This window comes from Meleagris gallopavo, chromosome 2, assembly GCF_000146605.3.
Source record: "Meleagris gallopavo isolate NT-WF06-2002-E0010 breed Aviagen turkey brand Nicholas breeding stock chromosome 2, Turkey_5.1, whole genome shotgun sequence".
Lineage (NCBI taxonomy): Eukaryota > Metazoa > Chordata > Aves > Galliformes > Phasianidae > Meleagris > Meleagris gallopavo.
Window position 1 is genome coordinate 81,838,864 of NC_015012.2, and position 16,308 is coordinate 81,855,171.

General features: G+C 36.0%; 1 protein-coding gene across 12 annotated transcripts in view; it reads right to left on the bottom strand.

Annotated features, from left to right (window-relative positions):
• The window catches only part of COL19A1 (collagen type XIX alpha 1 chain), a 213,943-nt gene that overhangs the window by 155,279 nt on the left and 42,356 nt on the right, over window positions 1-16,308 (bottom strand). For all 12 annotated transcript variants that reach the window (XM_031552581.1, XM_019613183.1, XM_031552582.1 and 9 more), the window contains 3 exons: window positions 3,231-3,354; window positions 2,553-2,828; window positions 779-859 (listed from right to left, as the gene is read on the bottom strand). In XM_031552581.1, the coding sequence (XP_031408441.1) occupies window positions 779-859; window positions 2,553-2,828; window positions 3,231-3,354 (481 nt within the window). The remainder of the gene's footprint in view (window positions 1-778; window positions 860-2,552; window positions 2,829-3,230; window positions 3,355-16,308) is intronic.

Genomic DNA, 16,308 nt, shown 5'->3' on the forward strand with positions numbered 1-16,308 from the left:
TATTACTTAAAATTGAGATTTCCTTTGATAATTTAGATTCAGTCTCTTTTATGCTTCTGATCACCAATCAGTTGTCAGTTCCCACAAAGTATTCTCAATGAGTGAAGATCATAGTGCTCATGGTCTCAGAAAAGCCTATTTGAGAGACTGTTCATAACTAACAAACCAATATTTTAACCTGTTCGTTGTTTTGCTTTTCTTTCCCCCCAACTCCCCTCCAAACAGGCTTAATTTAGCAAAACAATTACATATATAACCACTAGCATTCCTGTAGGCTAAATGAACATCTTTCATAATGTACTATAGTGAAGCTTTTGCTAATCACAATGCATCCTTTTTCATTGAAATTTTTATATTGAAATAAAGGATATGCCCTTAACACCATCCTATTTTAATTCTCTTCCACTGTCACATGGAGTCCTTCACAGGCTTTCATTGTTTACCAGTTATAACGCTAGAGCAGATACAATAGTTATTAAAGTAGCCTAAATTACATGAAAGTGATGGCAGTGAATTTGTTTCCTGCTCTCTGAGACTTCCTCAATTACTAATTAAATAGTAATCAATGTTAAGATAGGCATTTAAAAAGCACTAGCAGCACCTAGTGCCTTTTAATGAAGTTCCACTAAGCCATGCATTGTGAATCCAGATGCATTCATTTTCAGAGGTTGAACACTTGAGTTGGACACTTTCACTGAAATTTCTTTATAACATTTTAGTAAGAGAAAATTAAACATTTTATTTTATAATACCATTTTTAGTTTAACAAATAACTTACCAGGTCTGCAGATATTTCACAACACGTATCTTCTGTTGCAACTTTTGGATTACAATAAACTGTTATGCGGTAAAGTTCAATCTATTAATAAATAGAAGAGAAGACATTAATATACAATATAAAAAGTGTGTTATGGCATGTATTTCCAAATTTTTGCACAAGAAACTTTCTCTCTGAAACAGTGCATATTTCTGAAAAACTGGAGAAACTGCAAAATCCCACAACAAATGCTTAATTCCTCACTTAAGGAACAAACTACACAAACTCTTGTTCCTCACCTAAGGAACAAACTACACAAACTCTTACTTTCAACTGAAGCACACTTTAGATTTCATTTTTCTTCATGTAAATTGTAGCCCTTTGTGCTGCTCTTACTATGACTAAATGGGCATTTTAGCTCCATGGATCTTCTCTGCAAATGTTCTTTTCAGGAATGTAATGCAAAGGTTTGACAATTTCTACATAATATATAACTTCCATCACTTTGGACAGGCCACCTGGACCTTGCCACTGAACCATCCTAAGAGAAAAGATTCTGAGTGTAAGATTTCTACTTTACGAATTCACAGTGAATGAACAGTGTCTAATTTTAACTGGTTAATCTTGCACTGTCCAGCTTTTACACAAGTCTGTAAATATTAGATACTGAACCAGCTTATTCACAGGAAAGTCTTGGAAAAGCCTAATGTCAGAGAATAGTTTTGTTACAATACGCCTCCTGGAATTCTCTTATTTTGTCACTTGCACTTGGCATTGAGAAGAATGACTATCAGTGCAGGATTTGCTTTGCTGTCTTCATCAGCTTTACGCCCACAATGTTTTTCCTGCAAGTGTGGAAAACTCTACTTCCAACTTCTACTTGGGATTATCCAGCCTCTGTCATTAAATAACACAAGCTAAAAAGCATTTATTTCTTTTTCTCCACGCTACTTGGAAATAAGGGGACAGTACATACATATGAAAAAATTTGAACTCAATTTTACAAAATAAATAGTAGTTTGAGCTTGGCCTGAGCTCTGATGAATCCAGGTCAAAGCGATCAGCACCTCACAGAACTGATTCCTCTTACAATGCTAGCTTATAGTTGAAGTGTACTGTTTCCATCTCAAACTGTATAATGCACATAATATAACTGAAGCATTCAAATAGTCACTTTAAACTTCAAGCCGAATGCTTGAATCTTGGTAATGGAATGTCAGTATACTTCAATCAAACTGTCATTTCCTGGAACTTTCCAATCACTTGCTCTGATCTCTCTATTCAAGGAAACAGGAGAATATTTATGGAGCAGAACAAAGCCCATAATATTAAGGGACTGTCTTAAGTAATTCTACATTGCCTCATTTATCTGCAGATGAGGCAACAGCTTGCTTTCTTCAGGAATACCCCGTAACAGCTTACTTTCCTTGCATTTGCATTTCATTCTGCAGATCTTGTCCACTGTCTTTTGATTAGGAAGGGGTGGAGGAGAGGGACTACTTCACAATTGCCAGCTGCACCTGCAGTCAGTTACTTGTAGCAAAGGCTGCAGGAAATGTACCTTTATCCACTTCCTCAGGTTTGTCTTAGCAGATACTACAGCACTAAATATTGTTTAGAAAAAAAGACCTAAGGACCTAAGGTAAATTAAGAATTCCTACTGAAAATTAATAACCTGTTTTGAATCCTTCCATCCTTTCCTTCAGCCCCCTGAATAATTCTTCACAATTGTTTCAGTAAAAGTATGGATAAAACATGACTTGAATTTTTGAGGTTTTTTTTTCATACTACTCACATCCACAGGCTTATCATCTGCAGCACGAGAAGCAATCAGAGTCCTTCCCTGAAAGTCAATGGTGAATTTTTCATCAGTCTGCTTTCTCTCAATTAAATTACAATCCAAATAGAGGGAAATGATCCCCGACTGCACGCTAATACCAAGTTTATGCCACTGCCGATCGAACAATGGATAAATTTCTCGACTCTTAAAAGTGTAATGTAGTATATTCCCCTGAGCAGATTTGGTCATATACTCCACAACCTTTTTTGAACCATCCAGAAGCACAGAGATCTGAAAGCAAGATGAAATAGAAGAAATGGTCATTTAAAAGTTAGAATAGGAGAGTTAAACACATTTACAAACTATACATAATAAAAATACTCCTATTAAACAGATTGAGAAGGAAATATGAAGCTTTCTTTTATGTAACTTTGTAAAAATATCAGCTATAAATCAAGTATGCCTTCTACCCTAGTTTGCAGTCTTAACAGAATAAATTTCCTTAATTTTTTGTCATTCCTACAATTAATTATCAACTATTATAATAATATAGAGTAGTCTGTCTATTCTGTATAAACTATAGCTAAATTCAATGGTAAAACATCTAGTAAGTTATATTTGTCATACTACATGGGGAAAAAAAAAAACTACAAAAACTAAATAAAGGATAAATAAATCAAAGACAACTCCAACCTCAGGAGTATCGTGCCGATTTAAGATTTGCCATATATACCAACGCTCTTTCTTGGTATTTCGTCGTATCCGGAATGTAGCAACTAGAGAGTATTCTTCAGGTAGCCCATTTGGAAATACTTGCCTACAATAGAAAGAAAAAGAAGGGGGGAAGGTGGGGAGAATAAAAGAAAAAAGAATCTTCATTATTCTTATGTACACATGAGCATTCTTTAAGAGGAATTAACAGAAGTAATACCTGGTGAAATCCATGCTCACTCGCACTCAAAGAATTTCACTGGCTTCAGTATTCAGAAACGTCACTTCCTACTTACTCATGCTCAAAAATACAATTCAATTTATTTAAAAGAATGACTGAAAAATTACTTAATCATTTCTCTTTTTGTTTTTCTTTTTGAAATCAGAAGATACTATAATTGGATGTCATAAAAGAACTGCTGCAAAATCAGTGCCATACATAAATAAACTTTAAAACACTACTTTTCCAAATTTTTTTTTATTTTATTTATTTATTTATTTTTTTTTTTACACTGGAATGAGTTCCCCAGAGAATTTGTGGAATAATTTGTGAAGGATTTGTGGGATGATCTCCATCCTTGGACGAGTAGGAGATAGCTCATAATAACATATTCTAACTTGTTGGTCCTGCTTTGAGTAGCAGATTAGATCCTGTGACCTCCATTGTCAATGACTTGGATGTTTTGAATATTAGAACAACTTGAGCAAAAATAAGGAATATCTTTCTAAATGTATGTCTTGCTATGCTCAATTTCATCATCCCATTTTTACTTGAGATATGCCTCTAAAAACAGGTCTAACTTGCTACCCACATCAGAGAATGTGGCAGAACACCACTTCTGTGAACTTCTGGAAAAGTTTGCATTTCAAAAAGATGTCGTTGAAATTACTCTGTAACTCAGCTGTACAGATTGGTAATTATTAAATACATACTAATTCTGAAATAAACAAATAAAGATGGTTTCATCAATTTTTTTAAATTTGTTTTTTGTTTGTCCTGATTATACAAAACTACATAAAGTGTTAACACTGAGGGTTTTTTTTTGTTTTGTTTTGTTTTTTTTTTTTACATCTGGAACAATGAACAGCAACACTCTGTGTCGCTCAACTAACTACACTGCAAAAGATATACCATGGATCAGAATGAAGGAAACTTGAGGGCCCCACTCAGACAAAAAAAAAATTACTCTGGTTTTCATCCCCTGATCATTTGAAGTAAATAAAACTACAAATGGGATTATTATCACGCAGTAATGTGCTATAGAGGAAAGAGAAAAGCACCAGCTGACAAGACAATAACTGCCCACCCTCCTGGAAGGCAGTGCATTTCAGCTCACTTAGGATCTCAGGAAAAATGCCTTCTGTCAAGAGAGGCCTGCTTTAAATCCTCCCAAAGAGCTTCTTTATTGACTAACACCTCCTTATAGTCCTTTATCCTGGAATCACATTTCTTTGGCATATTTCCATCACCTGATTCCTGTTTTGATCCCAGGAACAAATTGGCTGCTCTCCCACATTGTCAGCGGACCCATATACATTGTTGCACAGTTACAGATGTTTCATTGTCAAAAGGCAAGGCAGAAGTGAACAGGATTTGCAGTACTTAAATCTAGATTTCATCCTACTCCATATTTTCTTTATGACGTGAGAATTATCTATGATTTCTTACAAAGTATAACTTCATTGAACGTTACTGAAACACAAGTGCATCTCAGTAAACTATCTGGATGTAGGATTGGCCCTATGGTTTACCATATCCTGGGCAGGCTGAGGACACGGCAGCTCAGGTTTACAGCTGTAATCTACACAGGACATCTGGCTGCAGAAGCATCTGTTTAGCTCTCCAAAAGCAATTAGCATTCCCGGTTAAGTTCTTTATTAAGAGACACGTGGGAGTTCGTATTAATGGGCAAAGGGCAAACAACTGCGGGAGGGAAATAAACAGAAGTCTTCATCAAATGAAAGGAGGAGAAACCACGATTGGTATGACATGTCTACAAAACAGACGGAAGAATTTCTGGACTTGTTAGGTATTCTAGTAAATATGGAACACTTCTTTTCCCTTGTCTCCTATTACTGCAAGCCTCCCTGACACTTAAAGTATTATCTAAACAAGTAATGGTATTAATCCTCTAAAATTCTGTTTCTTTCACAATATTCTCAAAAAATGTGTGAGTGCAAATAATACAAAGTAATCTATGTGAAATTTTTATCAGATTATTTGAAAGCAGAAAAGTTCTCAGGTACAGATTAGCACTATTAAGGAAGAGTAGGAGTTGATTCACCAGTAGAGCTGGTAGAGAAATTTGCTTTGGGAAAAATGCAAAAATTACAAAAGGTTAAATTAATTCCCACTGGCACTACGCTAATTTCAGTGAAATCAACTGAAGAAGGTAAGAAATAAGTAGAAATAGAACAAGGATAAATTTAGATTAACAAAATAATTTACTAGCTCAGGAGGCCAATGGATCCAGTTACCTGCTCCAAGCAGGGCAACTTGAACATTTGCTCCAGTTATTATGAGCTCTGTCAAGATGAGCTTTGGAAGTTTCCACTGATATAGACTATTTTACTCATCCTCTGGGAAACTTGTTCCAGTGCCTAGCCACACACAAAGTGAATTTATCTTATTTTAACCAATATCTAGTTGGAATTTCACTTGCTATATCTTGTACCTATTGCCTCTTGACCTTTTACTATGAACCTTTGATGGGAGCCTGTTTCTGGCCTCTCAATAACATAGATGTAGAGAGCAATGAGGATCCCTGAGGCTCCTCTCCCCCAAACCAGACAAGGCCAGCTCTCCTGGTCTCTCCTCACATACCATGGGTTCCAGCCCTGCAAAAATCTTGGGCCTCCCACTGGATTCATCCCAGTGAGCTCTTCTCTGCTTTCCTCTCCAGGGAAGCACTAAATTGGACACCAAACTTCTGATGCAGTCTCACAAGTGACAGTGATCTCTTTCCCTGACCTACCAGACCTAATCTGGAGGTGTTAGTCGACAGCTGGCTGAACATGAGCCAGCAGTGTGCCCAGGTGGCCAGAAAGGCCAATGGCATCCTGGCTTGCATCAGAAATAGTGCAGCCAGCAATACTAGAGAAGTACCATAACCCAGTACTGTTGAGGCCGCACACTGAGTACTGTGTTCAGTTTTGGGCTCCTCACTCCAAGAAAGACTACCAGGCCCTGGAGCATATCCATTGAAGGGCAACAAAGCTGGTGAAGGGCTTGAAGCACAAGTGATAAGAGAAGCAGCTGAAGGAACTGGAATTATTTAACTGGAGAAATTTAACTGGAGAAGAGGAAGCTCAGAGGAGACTTTATATATCTCTACAATTACCTGAAAGGAAGCTGTGGTGAGATAGGTGTCAACCTCCCAGGTAACTAGTGAAAGGACAAGAGATAATGGCCTCAAGTTCTGCCAGGGAAGGTTCAGGTTGGATATGAGGAAACAATTCTTCTCCAAAAGACTGATTATGCATTGGAACAGGCTTCCCAGGGAAGGGATGGAGTTACCACCCTGGAAGTGCTCAAGAAAAGTGTAGATATTGCAGTTAGGTTTCAGTAGGCATGGTGGTGATGGGTTGATGGTTGGACGTGATGATCTTAGAGGTCTTAGCCAACCTTAATGATTGTATGATCTTATCTTCCTAGGATAGCTGAAAATGTAGTTAGCCTTTTCACCACAAGGGCACTCAGCACAGGCTGCAGCTCTTGTTCTATGGGGCCACTATCTGAGCAGACATTAATCCAGCATGTAACGTCCTATGGAGAGAATCCTTCACAGGCACTGGACTTTTTGTTTGCTTCTGCTGAACTTCATGAGGTCTCCACTAGCCTGTTTCTCCAGTTTGCCAAGATCTTTCTGAATAGCAGCACTGTCATCAATGCACTCACTATTTTCAATTTAGATTCTATGAAATGTTGCAAAGAATTTTAGATTACTAAATGAAATTATTACAGCATGGTTAGAAGTGATGTAAACAAATAGCAAGACAATACTGTTAAATAAACCTATACTACAGGTATATTACACTTCAGAAACAAACAACACAGAATACCACTCTTGGCATAGAGGACAGTCTAAGACCATCCTTTATAATTACCTGCACAGCATAATGCTAAATACCACATATTTTATATAGAACTACTGTATACTGAAGACCAAACTGAATCAAAACAATATCTTTATTCTCCAATTAGTGTTTTCATTGTTTAACAATGCGAACAGGCCTTGCTTAACAAACTAATTAAAAGATGTTTAAAATATGTGCTATACATTCAGCCCTCCAGTCAGATAGTGAATGCTATGAGGTAAAAAACCAAATGGTAAAATACTCAGAAAACACGCATGCTATCTATTACTATATGCAGTTTCCTCTAGGTTCTTCTTCCTTGAATTACTTGAATTGAATGTAATAAAACAAAAATCATGTATCTAGCTTTGAAATTACATAGGTAAAGATAATCAGTAAAGTAGTATAGAAAAAATTCAGTATTCCTCCCGTTATATCTTCTACTCTGTAAAGCTCAGTTATAGACTTTTCAGAAATACAGACAGAATGTATATGTTCTAAACAATAAAAATAAAATGACAACTGATAACAGGGGAAAAAAAAGCTGGAATAGAAACATCAATATAGAACCTCTTCCTCAAATATGAGAAAAGCAAAAAAAAATCTCAGAATATTGAACTTGAACTTCAGTCTTTGAATGTTTAATATACTGTTTCACCCGGTTGTATCTCTCAACATTTAAAAAGGATTGCCATGAAAAACTAACAAGACATCGCATGCAGGGTGAAAACGATAAAGTAGCATTAAACATTATTGAAAAAGACAAAATCAAGTTGTTCCACAGGTCCACAGATGAATAAGTATTTCCTCAGAGTACTTATTCTATTCTATGTGGCACAGGGCAAAGAACAACAGAAAAAAGGAGAGAATAAGGGTGAAAGAAACCTGAACCAAAGTCACCTCAGAGTCTACAGATGTAAAGCACAAATACAGAGACCACTAACTTAGGTTAACACTCCCTGTTATCTAAGCCAAAAAGCAGTAAGGTAAATAACAGGTCTTAAGTAAGCTTCAACATGTGCTCCAACGTTGCAAAAACATGAGTAGTATAGAAAATATCTAAAATAATCTATGAAGAAGAGGGCAAAAGAGAATTTACTGGTTAAAACAAACATGCAAATATGATCGTCAACCCAGGGGATGATTACAGGTTGTTTTTTGGATGCAAGTGCTTGAAGTATCTGCATGATCAAACTTGAGAGAAAAACTTTCATAGGAAACATCCTTAACACTGAGACGAGAATCAAGTATCCCATTCCTATTGGGCTTTCACAGCTCAGGACAACCCAAATCAGGTATTTTTCCTGCATGATCTGCACTACTTTAACCTTCAAGACTGCTTAATGGACCTTCTTCCCCTCTTCTACACTGAAGCTGATTGTGACTACTGGGACTGTTGAATTCAGTGCTGTCCAAGTTCATTATGTGTGATTTAAGCATAGACAATGGCTTAGGCACCTCTGGGATTACAGGCATAGCCAAAGCATCTCTATGCACTTCCAAGCTAGAATGAAATTTGGGTGGGAGCTAAACACCCGGCTGCTTTGGCCATGGTGCTTCTGAGCTTTACTGGAGCTTATGTCCAGATGCCTAGGAAAATTTTGTCCACAAATGATTCATTTTAGGTGCCACCAGGGGTTAGGTGGTGCTTCAGAACAGACATTTTGAATCATTCCCTGAGACTCAGGCGCCTGAAGTCTGACTAAATTATATGTTGGGTGGAATTTAGACAGTTTAAATTTCTCTCTCTCAGTCTGCATTGTCAGTAATATATAATAAAAATAGGAAAGTTGATGAATGGAGCACTCTGTTCTCAAAGCAAAGCACACCCTTAGTGGAAACTGCAGAAAACAATTGCAGGAACTGCACATGAACTGAACTCATGAACTGAATTTCTACCACCCTAGCTTGCTGGATTGAGGTGTACTGTAAATTACAGACAATCCAGCTGCCAGACTAGGGAGGCAAAAGAAAACAAGAAGGAAAATTGTTAATGATAAGCAGATATGTCGCAAATTCAGGTAGCCAGGTCTATCGTGATATTCCATAGGCTGAAGCATCAGGTAGATACATCTAGAGCAGTAATAATTACACAGTGATATCACAGCACCATCCATGTGCCGCTCTATCAAGGAGTTTGTATACTCTTAGTTGCAAAGAGTTTTGTTGCACTCTCCCCTTTTTAATTGAATAAATTTAGCTATAATTTTCCCTAAAAACAAGTACAGTGGTGCAAGTGCAGCACAGACCATAAATTATTAGATTATTAGAAAAGTATTTTACATGATCTTAGCAATCATTTTTGTGCATACCCTCTAATGTTTGTCATGATCAAGTATTGATAGATTTTTGGCAAAAATACTTGCTTGTTCATTCGTTTCCTCAAAAGTTCTGAAAATCTCTGAAACCATCTGGTTCTCCCACTGCTACCATACTAGATGAAGTAATTATGAATGAATTAACTGTATATTCACTGTGCTATAAACAGTTTTAGTTCTATATTTGTAAAGCAGCATTGAGTTACCCATATCAAATTTAGTAAGGCAATCCTTTATTTACCTTTTGTTTTTATTTTTAAAAAAGCACTAATGGAAAAGTAGCGTCTATTTTTAAATCTTATGAACGCTAATTGTTCCGTATCAAATGAGAATATACTACAGTATACGACAAACTTCCGTATTTACAAGTATCAATGAAACCTCCAGCCTGCTGAATATCTTCCAGGAAGAGAAAGATGAGCCAACTTACATTTCCTGAGATTGAAGTGAGAGATGTTTAGAGTTTATGGCAAGACATATCTTTTCCAGCTGACATATACCATTACCTGGTATATGTCACTTGTAACATGACAATGTTACAATAATTTGGAGACCAGAGCTCAAGGAGTTAGTTTAAACAACTTTCCTATCATGGGTGATGATTTATGTAGCACCACGTTCTCTGAGATGTTGAAGTCTTAACATTTCTTGCTCACTAAAGGAACTCAAGCTGAGATCAGTTGTGAAGAAAAAAGCAAAGTAATCCAATTAAAAAGAAATCCATATTATTCTCAGTATTTTTTACATCTAATTGCTACATTCCTGATTCACATTTTTTGCCTAACTTCACTAGTACAATAGAAAGTGGAAATTGGAAATCACTATCAAAAAAAATTTACCAGTTACTGCCTAGAAAGGGTATTATAAATTCTTAACAAATAAAAGTTAAGGACAGCTGTTTGTCACCCAAAATAAGAAATAATTTCCCTCCCATCCATCTTCCTCAAATCACACTAAGATGCACTATACAGTTTCATGTTACATTAGGCCTCAAGTTGTTTTCATATGACACGTTATATGATGCAACTTAAGGGAAACTATTCAGACAGCTTAAGAGTTATTAATTACTTAGGCGGAGGACAACCCACTCAGAAAACGTACCACTGAATGCAAAGCTGCAAATTATTTTAACATTGAGAAAAGAGATTTATGTAAAATTTTATAAACTTTAGCACGTTTCTGTTTTTGTCTTCTGAACAGGTAGATCAACTGCCACTTCTAAAATACAGGTGGTTTAGATTTATTTATTTATTTTGCTGAAAGTCCATGTTGTTATTAAGGAAATTGTGAAGGACATTTAAAAAAGGAAAAAAAAAGTTTGAAATAGAAATATAAGACATATTAGGTCTACTCAGAAAAGGTTTTTCCTAGTCTTTCCAGCAGTATTCTGTAAGCTTATTTATATGAACTAACAGCAAACTCCTAGATCCAGTAGAGTCAAAAGTACTCTTCCAGTGATTTTAAAGAAGTCATGCTAACTACGTCTGCTTTCAAGTTTGATCAATTTTTCAACATTTCAATTTGTCTGGAAAAACATCCAGAAATAGTAATAACTACAGCCTTAGAAGTGGTAACATACAACAATGGAAATGCAAAATGCAACAATTTTTTTTCTCATTTTCCCAAGTAGAATTCTGCAGACTGATAACGATTTGAGATTATTCAAATCAACATTTTATCTTTTGCAGTCTTGTGGAAAGCAACTTTCAACACTTCTAATGCAGTTATAAATGCATTTGCCTTGTTCACTTTGGATATATGTTTTAAGAATCAAATAGATCTGAGAGTAACACAATGAACTTTCCTTTTATCTGGAAAACAAAAATAACCCCATATAACAAGTATAGTATCTTATTAATAAATATTAAGAAATTAAAAATATGATTAAATACGTTCAGAAACTATACAATATTTTTTTTCAAACAGCATGTTTCAATTTCAAAAATATAAATTAGGCTGCTCTAATCAGCAGTAAACATCTCTCTGTGTTAGAGGAACACAGGGTGACAAAGAATGACAACCGGTGAACATGGTGATGAGAGATGAAGAAGGTAAAGGATGAAAGCCAGAGCCTGACTAATTGAGAAAGCTAAAATCTTACTAAGAAAACCTCATAGCCTGAAGTCTGCACTGGCATAGACTCAAGAAAAACCAACGCAACAGACTGGATCCAATGCATATATCACAGTAAGTTGTTTTCTAATGTGCAAAGCCAGTAAAGGAAACATATTTTGTGCAGGCATCAAGATATTTCTCTAGACAATTTTGAGCTAATATAACTTTGAACAGCATAGTTCTTGTGATTCAGAAAGACTGAAGTCAATCTATATGATTTCCTCAGGTCTCATATTGACTACTTTTCTTGGGATATGATCAAAGACAAATAAATACACTGCTGTTGGTGTCCAAGGAATTGAAAATTCCCCCAAATCTGCTTTCTCCTACTCATGCAATTACATGACTCCTTCTGGTATCCCTCTGCCTCATGCTGCTCAAATCAGACTGGCTTTCAATCTGTCAGCATCACTTACTGACAAAGAAACATGCAGGGACTTTCTAATGTTGGTAGCAGAAAGCAACCAAACTCACTCTCTGTTGTTCTAGTTTGTTTTTCCATCCCAATGCCTTACATATATGTGCTCATAGCTGCGGAAGTGTGGTAACATCCCTGGAGCTGATACTGATGCATCAGTAATTTATATCTTCAGTTCCACCTGCCCTTTCTCACAAGGATGTTTCATTAAGAAGTTACATGCATCCTACACTTTTAGAGTCTTGACAGTAATTTTACAAACACAAAGTGCCCTTTCATTAGCCTGTAACCCAGAGATGCTAAATCTGTCCACATATCAAAATTAAAAGAGTTAGGTAGAGATTCCTCCAGTACCAGCATCCATCTTCCTACCACTGGGAAGCCACATAGAAAATATAAAATAATTCAAAAGAAAACTGTTCTTTTGCACTCTTATAATCACCTTTCAGGAATAATGTTCTTCTTAGGTATACATCTCGTTCCTCTTTCCTTTCTGTAGCTAAATGTTGAAAAAAAAAAATATTTCTAACTGGTTCACACATAGGAACACAGTCTTTTTGTCCAGAATGAATGTCTCAGAAATCTTAAGTGCTTTCCTTAAAACGTTAGTAAACTGATAGTGTCTATAAGAGAAGCACTCAGGGCCTGACATATTTTTTGCAAGTGATACACAAAAACTGAATAAAGCTTTCATTTCTCAAGGTAAATATGAATGGTTGAATTTGAAGAAATTTAATGAACTATCTATTATCTAGGTGGATTCTGTGCTAATTTAGTCCTTCTAGTTTACTCCCAGAAATGGAACAAAGACAACAGATATAGTTATTAAAAAAGTCTATTACTTGGCAGACTTTGAATTGAATAAGAGATTAACTTTTTAATGTTAAATATGATTATCTATGGTGGACTTCAGTTATTCAGCTGAGCAAGAAACTCACTGAAGATGTCACAAAAAATAATAATTACTGTAACCTCTAAGAATCAACTGGCAGCAAAAATTTTTCTGCACACATTGTTATGTGCTACCCACACTGAAGCTAAACAGATGATGCACATCATACACTAGAGTGAGGAAAAAAGGAACAATGTTCCTTTTTCCTTGGCCTAGACATATTTATATATTTTTCACTAGAGGACATAGAAAGCTAACCATCCATTTTTCCTTGAATGTTTTCACAGCCAATTTACTAACACTGTACAGATATTTGCATTGGTATCTAGAGATACCGATTCTAGTATCTCTAGATTCCAGAAATAGAATGGTCTTCCTAGTTTTGTAGGGTTAATCTGCTCAAGGAGATCTTCACTCTGAGAATCTTGCATTCTACCTAGCATTCACATGCGAGCACTGTGAGCTATGTCATATTTCTGCATGACCTTGTGCTATCCAACCTAAAGGTGTTGTTTCTTTATAACTCTCAATTTCTAGCTGTTTAGTCTCTCTCACTTCCATCCCAAACTTGTGCTAGTTTTTAGCAGTGAATCAGTGGAATAAGTGCTAGTGAAGTGAGTTACTAATTACATTTGAAATAGGTTCACCCCTTCCTTTCCTAGTATGTGCTGCCAGCTCCTAGACAACCTGGGAGAGGAGGTAAGACAAACCATCTCATGGGCTAGGATGAATAATATGAAAACTGTGGGTGGTGGTCACAGTGAACATAATATGTTGGTTGTTGGTGGAAAGGGAGAGCTAAAAGGAATTCTGTGTGGAATTAAGCTGAGTGAAACCAAGGGATGTTCTTTTTCCTAACTACTTCAAATAATTTCTTGGATAACTATCCTCCTCCTCCTCAGCACTCAGTAATGCCTACTAATAAATTCAGTCCAGACTGCAGCCACAAACAGCTAAAGCGTTTTTTAAAAAGACACAGGCAACACTGGAGATACTGCAGCCTATGACATTGTTTGAGATGGATACGCCTGTCCATCAGAATTCTCCCAAAAAAGAAAGTGTAAGGGGTGAAGATTATATTACCAACAGAAAAGATTGGAATAGGAAAGGTTAATGATACCAGATACCAGAGGACTGACCCGAAATAAGTAGCTCTGTCAGCTGCAAGTGTGAAGGTACAGAGACAGAACATGCCTTTGCTTTAACACCCCCTACATACAACATGTCTAGTCTGTGAATATTTAAGCCTAGTGTTCAGCTTTTAATTTGAAGGATAAATAGGTAATGAGTTGTTTGTTTGTTTTTTACAGTCTGTAAAAAACAGTAATATTAATGGATTTTAAGTGAATGAATCTGAAAATAAAAATCAATGATAAATCTGCATCACATAGAGAGACCTAGAAGAATTTTAATAAACTGGAGATGAATATTTCTCTGAAGTCCCAGGACTGATTGAAGTCAAATAAATTAAAAATAACAACCACCAACATAAAGTACATACAATTTGTCCTACAACTCACACTTTCTGTAACAATGAGATTTCAGCAACTTGCAGATTAAATGAGGTTAAAATATATCAAGCAAAATAAAATCAACATTGCATTGCTATCTGCTGAGTCATAACTATGTTTAACGGGATGGGCTGAGGACTCACAACTTGCCAACCCTGTGACTATCTGACCGAGCTGGGAAATGGCCAGGTATTCTCTTTAAAGGACTAGGAGAGAAACCAAAAAAGCTTAAATAGTGAAACAGGGTCTTGCATTAGACCTGATACAGAAGTGCTGAAAGAAGACTTCATCCAGTGGTCACTGTGGATAAATGAAGCAGGTTCACTCTCTCCTTTATTTAGGTTTTTCTTAAGCATCACATTAAAAAAAAGCCAACACCAAACACACATTGAAAGAACACTGATGTTACAAAGAGCCCTTCTCAGACTGGGCACACAGGCCAGATGCCTTATATCCAAATAACTAAGCTTGAGATACTGCGTATTTACAAACTTCTCAGTGCAGACTCTGACAAAAAAAAAAAAACCCTTTTTTTTAAACTATGCATGTTATTCCATTAATTGTAGCTTTATTTCATATTGAATCATCTATGCTACACCTGTGTGAAGTTAACATAACTAAAATAAAAGCTAATTTTTTTTTTAATAGAAGGCCAAGACTGAAATCTGTACTGCTGATTAAAATTCCATAAACACTAAATTATCTACTACAAACCAGTCTAAAATGTTAAAGACTTATAACAGTAAAGAAAATATCACTAATATTTCACATGGTAAAAAACTATACCATATAGGCATTTTCCAATAATGTTTTCCTAATTTTAAAAAAGAAATACTTACCTCGCTCATAGTTTTATGACAAAATAATATAAACATTATCACTATTAAATTACTTGGTTGACAATGGAGTTAAGTATCCAATGTTATGAAAATCTGTATTCTTCAGGTAAAAAAAATAAAGATATTTCTAACAGCATAGTCTACAACTGAAATACACATTTACTGCTGTACGTATTTACACTTTCCAGTACTTAAGAGAAACCCATGAGCAGAAGGGAGAGTGACTTTTTACACAGTCTGATACTGATAGGACAATGGGGATTAGCTTTAAACTTAGAGGAGAAAGGTAGATGTTAAGAATAAATTCTTTACTTGGAGGCAGAGAGCTCTGAGGCCCTCACGCAGACTGCCCAGCAAAGTTGTGGATGCTCCATCCCTGGAGGCATTCAAGGCCAGGATACATGGGACCCTGGGCAGCCTGATCTAGCTGTTGGCAACCCTGCCCATGGCAGGGGGGCTGGAACTAGATTGTCTTTAATGTCTCTTCCAACTCAAGTCATTCTATGACTGCATGAAAACAAAAATCAAACTATTCACAGAATTTGCAATTAATTGCAATAATAACCAGTAGGATACTATTAAAAAAATAATGTAATCTTACTTATTATATGGATTCATATTAGTAGTGAGAACTGAAGCAATGAAGTAAGGCTGTGTTGTAACTCTCCAGAACTATCATGAACTCCAAACAGTTAATGAGTCATGACTTTCCATGAAATCATATCAGCTATCTTTAATCACAAAGTGTTTTTTGTATTCCTCTTAATATTTTCACAACAAACCAGTCTTAAGCTTATGTAATTTCCTGGCAGCATAGCCTGCTTAGCCTGCTTTCACACACTAATACAGTCATTTAACATTTCCTAAATCTAAAGAAACTTCTGTGGAGA